General features: G+C 38.4%; 1 protein-coding gene across 5 annotated transcripts in view; it reads left to right on the forward strand.

Moving 5' to 3' along the window:
• Positions 1 to 14,862, forward strand: part of LOC129764297 (dynein beta chain, ciliary) — a 59,767-nt gene that overhangs the window by 29,617 nt on the left and 15,288 nt on the right. For all 5 annotated transcript variants that reach the window (XM_055763240.1, XM_055763238.1, XM_055763241.1 and 2 more), the window contains 7 exons: positions 909 to 1,424; positions 1,480 to 1,745; positions 1,813 to 2,264; positions 2,317 to 2,677; positions 2,737 to 3,946; positions 4,008 to 4,280; positions 14,698 to 14,727. In XM_055763240.1, the coding sequence (XP_055619215.1) occupies positions 909 to 1,424; positions 1,480 to 1,745; positions 1,813 to 2,264; positions 2,317 to 2,677; positions 2,737 to 3,946; positions 4,008 to 4,280; positions 14,698 to 14,727 (3,108 nt within the window). The remainder of the gene's footprint in view (positions 1 to 908; positions 1,425 to 1,479; positions 1,746 to 1,812; positions 2,265 to 2,316; positions 2,678 to 2,736; positions 3,947 to 4,007; positions 4,281 to 14,697; positions 14,728 to 14,862) is intronic.

Consider the following 14,862-nt stretch of genomic DNA (forward strand, 5'->3'; position numbering starts at 1 on the left):
GTCGGGCCCTCGTGCTGCTTCAATAGTGGTAGTAAGCGCTTCTGTAGGCACTCCTTAAGGTAAACCTGCCCGTTTACCGTGCCGGTCATCCCGAAGGGGGCGCTCCGCTTTCCGCAAGAGCAGATCGCTTGCCACACCATGTACTTTTTGGCAAACTTGGATAGTTTCTGCTTGCGAATCTCCTCCGGAACGCTGAATTTGTCCTCTGCGGCTAAGAACAACAGGTCCGGCAGCTGACGAAAGTCCGCTTTGACGTAGGTTTCGTCGTCCATTACCAGGCAATGCGGCTTCGTCAGCATTTCAGTGTACAGCTTCCGGGCTCTCGTCTTCCCCATCATGTTTTGCCTTTCGTCGCGGTTAGGAGCCTTCTGAACCTTGTATGTACGCAGGCCCTCCCGCTGCTTGGTCCGCTGGACGAATGAACTTGACAAATTCAGCTTGTTGGCGACATCCCGGACCGAACTTCTCGGATCACGTCTAAACTGCTTAACTACGCGCTTGTGATCTTTTTCACTGACGGAGCATCCATTTTTGCCGTTCTTCACCTTCCGGTCGATTGTTAGGTTCTCGAAGTATCGTTTTAGTACTCTGCTGACCGTGGATTGGACGATTCCCAGCATCTTACCGATGTCCCGATGTGACAACTCCGGATTCTCGAAATGAGTGTACAGGATTAATTCACGACGCTCTTTTTCGTTCGACGACATTTTTCCAAATTTACGAAAAATTGACAGTGAAGCATGGCCAACGTGATCTATACACTCTTATCTGATTATAAGCGAAAGCTGAAGATATAATTCCTAAAAATTAAATTTCTACAGCGTTTTTTTCCGTGATGCAATTTGATGTGACACACCCTTTATCCACAAAACAGTATTAAACTCAATTCAAAATTCAATCGTTCACAGGCGAAGCGTTTTCTCGATCCGTCTTCCATCTTCCACACCGACATCGACGAGGCCATGCAGCGCATCTCGCTATCGATTCAAATTCTCAAGTACTTCCGCACCGTGTACGACGAGTACAAGGACAACATCGCTCCGTTCTTTAAAGACCGCCCTGTGGTTAACTGGACGTTCCATCCGAACGCAGTGTTTGAGCGATTCAACGCGTTCCTCGACCGGCTGTTCACCATTCAGTGGTTCTTTAATACGGTGATCGAGTTTTTAAAGCTTGAGAAGGTTGAAATCGGTGGCCTCAAGGGCCGCGCGCTGAGTGCCCGCATCACCGGGGTTTCCGTCGAGTTCAACCAGTGCTTCTCGGTGTTTGCGTCCAAAACGTACGACGTGCTCGATCCGGACGATCCCACGTTCAAGGAGGACTTTCTCAAGTTCCAGGACCGTATCCTGGAGCTGGACTTGAAGCTGGCGGCCATCCTGTGCCAGGCGTTCGACGATTGTCACAATTTGGAGAGTGTTTTCAAGGTAACCTGTGGAAATGTTTCAGTTGATCTGGATAATTCTTGGAACATATTTGTAGCTTATCAGCATTGTTGGAACGGTGCTGGATCGCCCAAAGATCCGCGAAGAATTCACCGGCAAATACCGGGCAATACTGTACATGATCGACGAAGAGTTAAGCACCTGTGAGGATATTTACGACATGCAGATGGAATATTACCGCAAGGATGGGCACATCTTCGTTGATCGGAGTGCTCCCCCGGTAACTGCCAGTCTTCGCTGGGTTTTACAGCTGACCAATCGTATCACCACACCGATCAGGCAATTCCAAACCTTACAACATCCGTAAGATTCTGAATTGTATTTCTAGGGCAAACAATCCGATTCTGTATTTTTCTGTTTTGCATTGCAGAGTGGTTCAATCGAACGAAGGGCAAGCTCTGATCGTTCGATATGACCTCTTGATCGAAAGATTGAAGGAATTTGAGAAGTCAATTTTCGATTCGTGGTCTACGATGGTAGAGCAAACTATAGAGGAAAACCTGGATAAGCCATTAATCGTAAGGAAACGCAACAGTGCCGAATTGGTGTTGAACTTCAGCCCTCAACTGTTCGCGATTTTAAGAGAAGTACATTACCTACGTTTGATGGAGAAAGAGAACATCCCGGAGCGTGGGCTCGAATTCTCCGAGAAGAGCGATGTCTACAGATCGTACACGTTGAACCTGGAAAAGACTGTTGAGTGGTATAATAAAATTCGACGCAACTGTACCGAAGTGGAATTGGAACTGATTAAGGGAGAGATTGAAGCTATTGATGAACTTCTCAAGCGGGCCGTCAATGAGCTCACTTGGAATTCAGAAGGTAATTGCTTCGATTCTTGGAACGAATTTGAATATTCTCTATTCTTCCGCAGATATTTCCGAGTATATGATGAAAATACGTAGTCCAGTGGAGCAGTTACAGGGTCGAATGCACAGCATACAGAGTAATTTGAAAGAAATTCGAACCCTGATGTCATCTTGGGCTAAATCACCATTGTTTGAGAGGAAAGACTCGAAGAAGGATACTGTTTTGTGCTTGGATGAGCGGAACGACCGCAAGACAAAACGGTACGCCGAACTTGAGTCTGCAGCCACAAAGGTTCACCAATTGCTCGAAAGTAATATGCAGCTGTTTGGAATGGAGGAACGGCAGGATGATAAAAATTGGATTAAATATGTCATCTATGTCGACAACATTGTGCATGAAAATTTGCTTTTCATGATTGGAATAAGGTACTTAGACGTGCTAAGAATCACTAAAAATACATGATATATCTTTTCGCACATTTCAGCATGGGATATCTTGTTGAGAACATGGATTCCGGCAATAACTTAGCACCACTTTTTGAATCTAGACTAGAGCTGCTAGAGCCAGAGCTAGTGTTCGTTCCGTCACTGAATCCTAGCGATCCGAATGGATTTAACTTTCTACTAGCAGGTTTAGTAACCGATATAACCTATATGTCCTCGATAATACCGAGACTGCTAAAAACGGCCGATGAAACTTATGAACAGAAAATTATGCACAATACCGACATACAGGAAATGAAGGTGGAGATACTGCAGGGCGTAGATAAGGTAATGCAAGAAGCAGCACAGTTTTGTGGGGATTTTGAGAGGTACAGCTACCTCTGGCTGGAGGACCGTGAGTACAGTATGGAAATATTTTTGAAGTACGGTCGTCAATTAGAGATGGATGAGTTGGAGTTGATTGCTAATAAGGATCCTGATTCCCCGCAGCCTTGTCCACCCACCATAGAGGCTTTTCGCGAGCAAATTGATCACTACGAGTCATTGTACCTGGAGATAGAAAAAATAGAACCACTCCAAATCTTTACCGCGTGGTTCCAGGTAGATGTTAGACCTTTCCGCCAATCGCTGTTGAACATAGTCAGAAAGTGGGGCAATATGTTTAAAGATCACCTTGTCACTAATGTCACCTATAGTTTGACAGATTTGAGCAATTTTATAAGGAAAGCGGACGAAGGTCTGCTGCAGGTTGTTAAGGAAGGTGACTACGATGGTTTAGTAAGCATCATGGCATATCTGTTGCACGTAAAAGAACGCACCGCCACCACTGACGAAATGTTTGCACCGATGAAGGAAACCATTGAGCTGCTAAAATACTACGACATGGACATCCCCGAGGAGGTGAATGTGTATCTGCAGGAACTACCTGAACAGTGGGCCAATACCAAAAAGATTGCACTCACTGTTAAGCAGCAGGTTGCACCTCTGCAGGCGAACGAAGTCGTTGGCATCCGTAACAAGATCGCCGCATTCGATCTGCACATTTCTCTGTTCCGGGATATTTTCCGAACCTACGAATTCTTCAAGTACGATTGTGCAGAACCCTACAAACTGCTAAATCGCATAAACGGGGACATGAATCGGTTGGAGCAGGACATGTTCGATATCCAGGAATCTGGAAGTCTTTTTGAGGTACCAGTTCCGGAGTTTAAACTGTTGAAGCAATGTCGAAAGGAATTAAAAATGTTGAAGGTTAGTATTTTTCCTCTTATTCATAATTTATAACGTGCACTGGAAGCATTATACATTTCAGCAACTCTGGGACTACGTATACATCGTACGCACCAGCATAGAGGACTGGAAGACCACTCCTTGGAGAAAAGTGGACGTCGAGAACATGGATATTGAGTGTAAGAAGTTTGCCAAAGATATCCGTCTACTGGACAAGGAGATGCGCTCGTGGGATACCTACACGACCCTGGAGGCAACCGTCAAGAATATGCTAACTTCGCTCCGAGCCGTCGGTGAACTGCAAAATCCCGCTATCCGTGAGCGCCACTGGAACCAGTTGATGTCTTCGACGAAGGTTTTTATGGAGCTGTTACACATTGCGTCACACATTGTCATTATTCATCCCGTTTGGTTTTGTATAGTTTTCTCATTATTACATATATGTAATCATATAATCAGAACGAATTGCTCGTTCGGCAGTTTACATATATTGAGTAGAAATTTGTCTGCCCATGGGTTCGGATCAATTTAACGTTTGCTGGTCGCTCGAGAATAGTATGTTCAATTGACGTTTTAGTTAAAACCAAGAAATGGTTTATTGCATTTTCTTCAAAGCATTTGATTTCATATCAAACATCCATCATCATATCTTGATCACTCTGCTTATTGACCTTTCCTTTAACTTTTAACCATTCATCCAGATGTCAGACCAAAACCTAACATGGTCTGTGCGACACGAAAGAATATCAAATATCCATGTTTGTATGTTTTCGATTTGATAGCCTCATTATGCCCTGTAGTTCTGTTTTGTCAAATAAGCAACATTTATTATCCAAAATGATCTTGAACTCGAACTATCATTATGAAATCAAAACATTCGTTGGGTTATTTTTTATTTACAAATCCTTGAGACTGGGTTTGCCTCAGCATGCCTAATATATCCCAATGCAGCTGTAGATCGTAAGAGTCACCAGGATACGTTTTCCGTTCACAGGAACATTTCAGAATATCGTAAATGGTAGAATTACACTCTATTCAAATTCTATAAGACCACCCTCAATATCTTCCATAGTAACTCTTGTAGTGTTAATCGTACAGAGTCTCTTGGGACTTGAATGTACTAATTTTTGCTATCCAGCATTATTTTATTCCACACCTTTTAATCAAGCGAAAGCAACAAAATCTCTAATTTCCTGATTTCAATAATCAGTTATCTTGCACCTTTTCAGTCAATTGTTTGAAAAATAGGGTTTTATTGTTCACTACAATTTGCAAACCAGTTTTCTCGATATTTCCTATGTTTCCGGAAAACGCCGTCTTGAGCACATCTACAGCACTCTACTTTCCTTCTGCGTAAATCCTTCGAACTAGGAACCCACGAAAGCTTTCCACTGAGATCATTTTCGGGAACCAGTCCAGTAAATATATCATCTGGTTCTTTATCTATTGTTTGATTTCCTTGCTTGTGCGAATAGCATAATTATCCCGCTGAAAAATAAACTTTTTCCATGACATTTGTCAAAAAAGTGACACTAACGTTCCTGGAGAACCATCGCCGTGTCAACTTGCATCATTGTTATAAGTACTTAGTTGAGATTTCTATGCGAAATAACACGTCTTGAATGTATTCTAGGTGGCAAGCTGTAGCCTAGAATGTGCGTGACCACATTGCAAGTCAGATGATATTTTTTTGTCGAAAAATGTTGCTGTAAGAACGGGATATCAAACCCCCGGTATGATATACGTGTCACTAACCACTCGACGACGGGACGGCTCTCTAGAACCCAGATGTAGTCCATGTTATTTATTTTGTAGGATGTGAAAGCTATCTTGAGCGTTCAAGCTGCACACAATCCTACCATGCATGGTCCGCCATCAAATTCCGAGTGGATAAACATGGTTCCTTCTTCCATAAATCACGCGTGTCCGCTGAATTCAGGATCATCGAGGTTGAACTATTTTCGACATTAACCTGAAAATGTTGAAAGTGCAAATATTTCTCGGTTTGTACATTTTTTGTAGCCGATTGCAATCACAATTAAGACTTAAAAAACGAATTTTGGTTTGAATAGGTGTAAGATTAGAGACTTTCATTTTTCTAGTCCTCTAGATGATTGGATTTTTTTCCAGCATTTTAAGAATTGTTTCCCAAAAGACATTTCACTTCAAAGATTGCTTAATTTACCTCCATATTTTGTAGGTATTCGTAGTAGTTCGATTATTTCTTATCTCGATTGGAGAGCTTTGGTTTACGTGGAATATTTTGACTGATTCAATTTTGATTGGAAGACTTTTTGAATAAACATAATTAATTATTGAAATTCTTCATATCATACATGTTTGCAAGGTGACGATCACGTCATTTTCATCAATTCTAATCAATGTATACATTCAATGCGTATGTCGTTGAATACATTGCTGGAGTCATGGTAGGCGACTGCAAAGTGACGCGAAAAATTGTGATTCGAAGATGAAACAACAATCTTGACACCAATACAAGAAGATCAATAGATAATTGTTAAGTTAGAGTCAGGACTATGTCTACTAAGTATTGAAACAAAATCGAATAAAATTTTTCATTCAAATTCCAACAACTTAAAATTGCTCTTATTGTTCCATATTGTTACCACAAATATGGTTCATGACCGTGCGGTAATCTAAAACTTTTATAGCCTTGTATATCAGATGGAAAGTGTACAATGCATTTTCCCAAAGAATTCTCCAACGACACGACCGCAACCTTAGGTGGATGTCCAATATATCAACGACTAAAAACTGATAATGACAAAAATCATTCATAAAAATTAACAACGCAAACATTGACATGGAAAATCGTTCGGCAGTGCCATATTCGCCTCAGCTGAGTAAAACATTCAATGCTCATATTAATTTTGAGTTCTATGGTTCGATGAAGAGGCACAAATACAACGAAATTTATATTGATATTCTTCATTTAATTTGTCTACTTTACGACAAAAATATATTCCTATTTTCACTTCAGATTCGTTAATGAAATTCATCGGGACTGGAATACAAAGAATGGTTTATGTTTTTTTCAATTTTTGTCGGTGGTCATCGACTTGGCGCTCTATTCCTCGGTATGTCAAACACAAGAGTAACTAACGTTACAATACATAAGTTATTTTTTATTTAACAACCAACATACACCCATACCTCGCTTTACGGCCTAGATACGTTCCACGAAATTCGGCCCCAAAGCGAAAAGCCGTATAAGAAATTCAATTATTCTAATACAAATTCATACAAATTCAATCAGATCGGTTCCAAACTATGTTAAATATGTACCATGGTTTATCATTCAAAATGCATTTTATCTTTTTATTCTTATTTCATTTTAATCAAAAATTAAATTCATTTGAATCAAAAATACATACATAACAGAAACAGAAAACATACAATACGTAAAAATCAACAATAATCTTTAAGCAAAAATGAAACAACTTCATGTTACATGTAATATGTGTATGTATACATACCTAATTTGTATGTTGCTTAAGTTATTGTCTCGCAAATATTTTTTCACTTCTGTACAAAAGTGATTTTTGAATCAATCCTCGGATTTTTGTTTGCCGTTATAACGAAACATTTTAGGCCGTAAATCGAAAATGTGCCTGAATTGAAGAGGGCCGTTATAGCGAAATGCCGTATAAAGAGCGGCCGTATAGCGAGGTATGGGTGTATTCACTAGAAATAATGTTTATGGCAATACAACGAGATACGGGAAGATAGTGTTGCTCGCTCGCTTAAACACTATGCTCTTCTCTCCCAATTCCATTTCTTCTCTGCAGCCGAGGCGAGTCTTTAACGAAAAACGAAGTGTGGATGACAATTCGATACAGATTGCTTACAAATAATGACATTGGCTATGGATTTGATAGTGGAGAAAATGAAATGTTTGTTATGGTTTATAGAATATTCCACCATATCTTCTTTGAGCGTTAATAATTTTCTTCCAGCTAAGCGAAGTAATATTGTAATCATTTTATTCAAAGGATGAAATGTCTAAAAGTTATGCGTGATTGCGAAGTGACATCTCTCTCTAGCTCGCCAAGCACTATGCTCTTCTCTTTAATCCCATTTCTTTCCTACCACCGGTCTGAACGGAGCCACAATTTTTGATCAAAGCAGCAGTTTTATTATCGAAAACTCACGAATACCGCTATCGACCGATGATTCCAATTGTCGGGGGTTGGAGAGGGGGTAATATTTGCGATAGGTATTTTCGAGAAGTTATCGATAACATAATTTTCAGTAGAAACTCAAAATATTTTGAATCGAATTTTTGATTCCCGTTCGATTTTACACATTTCCTTCATTTCTCAGGCGAATCCCCTTCCAATGAACTTCTTTTGTTACATCGAAACACAATTCATCGACCTATTTTTCAACATTTTATTTTTCAGTGAAATGCTGCTACATACTACATAGGAGTACTACATAATAGGAGTACCAGTTAGTTTCTTCGTTTTTTCTAAAATTAATGCTTCATTCTGCAAAAATGGTTACAAATTTAATATTCAAGTACTTCCCACCGCTAGTCACAACTTTTTCCCATCTTTCTAACAATTCACGGATCTCTTTGCGAAAATAATCGGCCGGTTTGTCAGCCCAATGTCGATCCAATGTTTGACTTCATCAAAATTGAAGAAGTGCTGGTCAACCAGGCCATGTTGCATCAATCGAAAAGGTAGTAATCGGACGAGCAATGTCTGGAGAATACGACGGGTGGGATAAGACCTCCCATTTCAGCGTTTTCAAGTATGTTTTGACCGGTCTCGCGACATGCGGCCGAGCATTGTCGTGCTGCAAAATAACTTTATCGTGCTTTTGCTCGTATTGTGGCCGTTTTTCCTTCAATCGTCGTCTGTAGAGGTCCCGTCGTAATGGTTTCATTCAGTTTTAGCAGCTCATAATACACCACACCCAGCTGGTCCCACCAAATAGACACATAACCTTCTGGCCGTGAATATGCCGCGCGGCCGTCGATGTTGATGCATGGCCGGGGTTCCATACGTTACCCGACGTTTACGATTGTCGTAATGGGTCCACTTTTCATCGCCAGTAACGATTCGATGCAAAAAACCCTTTCTTTTATGCCGTTGGAGCAGTTTTTCACACGTGAAAGAACGGCATTCGACGTCTCGTGACTTCAATTCATACGGCACCCAATGTCCTATCTATCGGATCATTCCCATTGCTTTTATACGGTCGAATATGATTTGCTGAACTACTCCAAGTGTATTCTGCAAGTTCTTGTTGCGTTTGCTACGGATCTTGATCGAGTGAAGCCTCCAATTCTTCATCTTTAAACCACGTCTGACACGTTCGCTCAGTTGGAGCATGGTCACCATAAACTTCCACCAAAATGCGATGACTTGCCGCAGCTTTTTTCATCATATTGAAGTAATGAAGTAACACTCCCCGCAAAAACACTCTCGTTGGTACGTAATTCGACATGTTCGAAGTGGCAAAAAACTATGTTGTTTACGCTTTAATTTTTTGGCATCTCTTCCATGCTCGCTCTCTCTTATACTGAAAAAAATGCGCAATAACAGTAGCTTTCCAACGAATGTCTGGAAATTTGATTTACTGGAATAATAATCAAGTTACGCGATCTGTGGTAAAACCGAAGAAACTTACCGGTACACCTAATAATACAATGGGTGCGATAACGTTTTCCAATTTTTATGGATGGCCCAACTTCACCAGGTGAAAGACATATGTAATTTGTTTTGCGCTCAGGGTTCTTGAAATAGCTCTGAAATAGTGCCTCCATCAATTTTTTCTATTTACTTTTCGCACACCTGATAAAATTTGACACAAATGGAATATGATTGTGATTTTTTGGAGATTCGTTTTTTAAACTATATTTCTGACAGTCCACGCGTGTGTCGTGAAGTGTGTCAAAGTTAAATATGTTCAGCTTGTATTGCCAGTTTATCATTTACAAATCATTGTACTATCGAAATACACGCTCTGTAAATAATGTTTCGTCAACATAGACAATTTTTTGAGTTCAGCAGCGTGAATAGACAAGTCAACAAACGAAATTATTGCATTTGATGTTATCAGCCACTGACACTACAACAATTGATAATGCTTGCACAAACAATGCACTGTTGGGAGCGGTTTTTGGTGAAATCATTGGTCCGTATTATTTTAAAGATAAATCTTTATCTTTGAAATAAATCTTGTTGTTGAAGCCTACTGAAATTTTGCCTCAAATTTGAGTGTTGAATCTGGCTGATATGTGGTTTCAACTGGATGAATCTACATGTCACAGAACACACGAAAAAAGAACAATTGAAAAGCGAGTTTAGTGCGCAATTTATTTCTTACTTTGAATCGGTTATTGGAAGGTTGTAATGATTTGGCACTTCTCGACTACTTTTGAAAGAGATACGTGGAGTCCCTCGTCTTTAAAGATAGATAAACCAGCACCGTTTATCGATTTATCCATGGAGATGAAATTGATCGTGAAAATTGGGATCAAGATACCCACGAAAAGGCTCGAAAAAGGTGTGCAAATGTGAAATGGTCGAATGGACCACCACAAGCATCGTCACGGCCAACAATTGCATGAACTTATTTTAAAAAACTAGATGACAGACATTAATTCATCGATTGAATTAAAATGTTAATACACTTTTTGCCATTTTAGTGTGCATCAAATTGAAAAATTAGGTTGGGGAATAAGAAATCTATTAATTTTTCGTTAAATTATAATCTTTATTTTATATGCTTTGGGTTGTCCGATTTGAGCCAAATGTGCACCGTTTTGTTGTAAAATTTGTTGCCATTTCAAAGTTAGCTTCATCATACTTCTTTCATAGAAGTCTTGGACCTTATTGGCGAAATACTCTAGCACTCTAGTTTTGCAATGCGAGTAAAAGATAGTAATCATTCGGTGCCATGTCCGGACTATATGGTCGGTGTTAAATCATACCGGACCATGTGACATTTTTATGATTTCGAGAAAAACGAGCATGAAGTTTGGTGCTATAAAGGGTTTCCATTGAGCGTTCAAAACAATTTCGGTTAGTTATTCCTGCTGTACGCGTGATTTTCCAAATCTGATAAATGTGGAATGTAGCTTACACAATGTTTAACCTAATGCAATCAATAACTCGAAATTTTTAATTTTGCGACTTGGTCCGCTCTGACTTAACACCGACCATATGGTGGATGCATTAAAACATCCCAATCAAGCTCCCAGAGTTTTTGGCGAGTCACTATAGACATGAGTGATCTGATGGAACACAACAACTCTTCCGTTGACCAATTTTGGACGTTTCTGATCAATCGCTGACTTCCAATGATCTAGTTGTTGACACAAGAGCTCTAAATTTTAGTGCACTAAAAAATTGGATTTTTTTAGATAAAAAAAAATCAAAATAAATAAAAATAAAAAATTAAATTGCACGCATTTGGCTGTTACAGTATCGGCGACATAAACACCATTCACAATTTCAACGACCTGACTTGCAGTTTCGTCTTTATAAAACAAAAAGTGTAAAATGTACTGAATTTTTTTTTTTCGTTGACTTCCATTGTTAACACCCTGTTACTCACAACTGAATGGAACAAACAAAAAACAGCAAATAAATTTCAATTAGTGTGAAATATAACCTTTTCAACGAGCGAAAACTTGAAGTTGTATGATCGATATTACGCGAGATATTGATCACTGAAGCCAGCTATCGAGAAAATAATGGATTACTGTTTCCCTAACCTAATATTATTATAATTGTAATTGTAATCGTAATCGTAATTGTAAATGTATCTCTTGAAAAAAACAATATTTATACCGTATATAAATTTCCTCCTCAACATTTACAAAAAAAATCAGCAGAGTAGCAGGCAACTTGTAACTTTGTGGAATGAAAAACATATCTTATGTGGAGATAGAAACAATTAGAGATGGGCAAAACAGTTCACTTTGATGAACGGTTCACTCACTAACCGTTCATCTAAGTGAATCAGTTCTTTTGAACCGTTCTTTCGCTCTTTCGTTCAGCGGTATTAAGAACAACATAGAATGTTAGCTGGAACCCAACATCAATAGACGCTTATTAATTGATATCGTTGAATTGGATAATGTACGTATGGGATTTATATTTTTGAAATTTAGTGGGGAAAGATAAGCTGCTTCTTCTTCAAAAGTCGCAAACTGTATGTGAAAATATGTTTATCGGTCGACAAAAGTTTATGTAATAATTTGATGCGCACAAAATATGTGCTATTTTTCATATTCTCCTTTTGTAAGATCATATTTCTTAATGTTCATTAAGGAGATAAAATCAGCAGCGATTTTCACTAACAATCAATCATACAAACAATCACGATAACACATACACGCAATAGGCCAAACAATGAATTGAAAGCAACGAAAAAACTGTTTCTCAACATGCCCTCACTATAAGATTTAATGTTTACCTAATCCATGAATCGCCCCAGTTTCCACCAGATTTTTTTCTGATAATCAGGAAATATATGAATGTTACGCGGGATCGAAAGAATACATGAAATTGAAAATATATAGTTTTGCTTTTAAAACTACGAAAATATAATTCAATTTTTAACCCAAAATTGAGTATACATTAACAAAATAAACCCTGCGTTAAATGCATTTTGCTCATAAATGACAATATCGTTTTATTTTCCTTACAAGCGTTCTCGTTGTATTTATCCATTCCGTCCAGCGCAAATCAGTTCAGCTGCACTCGTTCGTTCGCAAACAATTTGCCCGCAAACACATCGTTCTCGAACAGTTCGTTCCCAAACAGTTCACTCTCAATCAGTTCTTTTCTCGTTCACAAACAGTTCACTCTCCATCAGTTCACTCGCAAGCCGTTCTTTCGGAATCAGTTCGTTCACAAACCGTTCGCTCGCAATCAGTTCGTGAGGAGAACTACCGTTCTTTGAAAAAGAACGACCGTTCGTTCACTCTTTTCGGAGAACTAGTTCTTCCGTACCGTTCGTGAACGGTTTGCCCATCTCTAGAAACAATAAAGAATTTTTATGTTTCCTTAGTAATAAAACTTTGTAATAATAAACTTTTTATTTATTTATTTATATATATATATTTATATATATATATATATATATATATATATATATATATATATATATATATATATATATATATATATATATATATATATATATATATATATATATATATATATATATATATATATATATATATATATATATATATATATTCATAAATTATGTCAACAGGTTTAATCAATTAAATTAACCAAGCAAACCATTTGTCATGACAATTGTCATGCGTAAATGCGAAAACAGAATAGAAACATACGGTATGAGGCATGATGTCGACGCCAACCTCTCTTGTTTCTTGCAACAAAGTTTCTTGCAGGGCCCAACTTGCGAATAAATTAATCATTTAAAGTCAAACTTTGTATGCATCTTATACAATACAATAGCACACGCCAATGTCATATTATATGGGTTTCGAGTGAACAGTAGTACAAACCATCCGTAACGTAAATCAATAAAAAGTATACAAGCAACATTATATTTTTATGGTTTTGATTTCATAATTTTTATACATATCCTAGATTTATATTTAGATTCCAATTCAGTCAAATTCGGTTTGAAAATCCTATACAATTTGAACGAGGAAAGTTACCCTATCTGGGTGACAGGGCGACGAACGTGTTAAGTGAACATTTTATTTACACCCACAAAGTTTCACAACTTCTAAGACCAGTTGGTATGGAATTCGTCGAAACCGGCCAGATATGAATCGGTTATACCTTATGCGAATAACAATAGTTATGAAAAAGGGGATCTAATACCTCCTTTTCCTTTATTTTGGTATTTTTTCAAGCAGTGAACGGCAATCATTTGTGGTTTGTAGCCTCTAGAATTAACCGTGACCCTGAGTACCATCTGCTTATAATACAGCCAACCTCTTCCGGTCCTATCATACTCACTTTTTTCTGCGAAGCATGTTCATCATCAGCTTCATGACATGTCTCAACAGCTTCATCTGGACTTTAATACCTTCTGAAAACATTCTTTTGTTCTTCAACAGAACAGCTGCTTTAGAGTCTTCCACGACGAATGAACCATCATTTTATTTATTTTTTCATTTTCGTCACAATCGTGACATTTCAGCAATAATTCAGAGAGCAGAATATCACGTTTTGGACTAACAGTAGAGCATAAGCTTCTCGAGCGACCAGTACTCATTTTCATTCAAATGAATAATACAAAAGTCATCATGAGCTATGGCATGAATACAGTTTGTACAGGTTGTGAAAGTATTCCGCACAGCAGATATCCGTAAGCGCTTCTCGTTGATGCACTACGATAGCACGTGATCCTTTGATGAGTAAAAGTATTTATAAATTGCTTGATTGATCCGGCCCACGGTTTACTAGCACATAGTTGAACAAATGATGAAGAGCAAGCGCTTAAACAGAATCCACTATTAATTCCGTACATATACCGTTGTAGAGCACCCCGTGTCATGTCTGCCACAGTTATCCCATCCGGTTTGTAAAAAATATTACCCATTATCACGTGTGCTGAATGTGTGGAATATTTTCATTTCCTCCAGTTGAAATAGGTTTGATCCGCTTTGTAAATAATGTTCAATGTTTTTTTTTCTTCCCATTCATCATGCCTGAACCAAATGTCTCCCACCTTTCAATTCAACCAATGTAAATACACACATGTAATTAAAAACGTGTAAATATCGTGGTTTGCAATTTCAGAGTCTAGCTAATCTGCCGCCAGAAATTACAGTAAGTTTTCCAGCTATGTAAATAAGCGTTTCCTGAACAATAATACCATTCCTAGTTACAATAATCCTTATTCTGTGAGTTCACAACTAAGGTTTTTATTTTTGAAAAAAGAATATATTCATGTCAGTTTCACTA

This window comes from Toxorhynchites rutilus, chromosome 2, assembly GCF_029784135.1.
Source record: "Toxorhynchites rutilus septentrionalis strain SRP chromosome 2, ASM2978413v1, whole genome shotgun sequence".
In the NCBI taxonomy this organism is placed as follows: domain Eukaryota; kingdom Metazoa; phylum Arthropoda; class Insecta; order Diptera; family Culicidae; genus Toxorhynchites; species Toxorhynchites rutilus.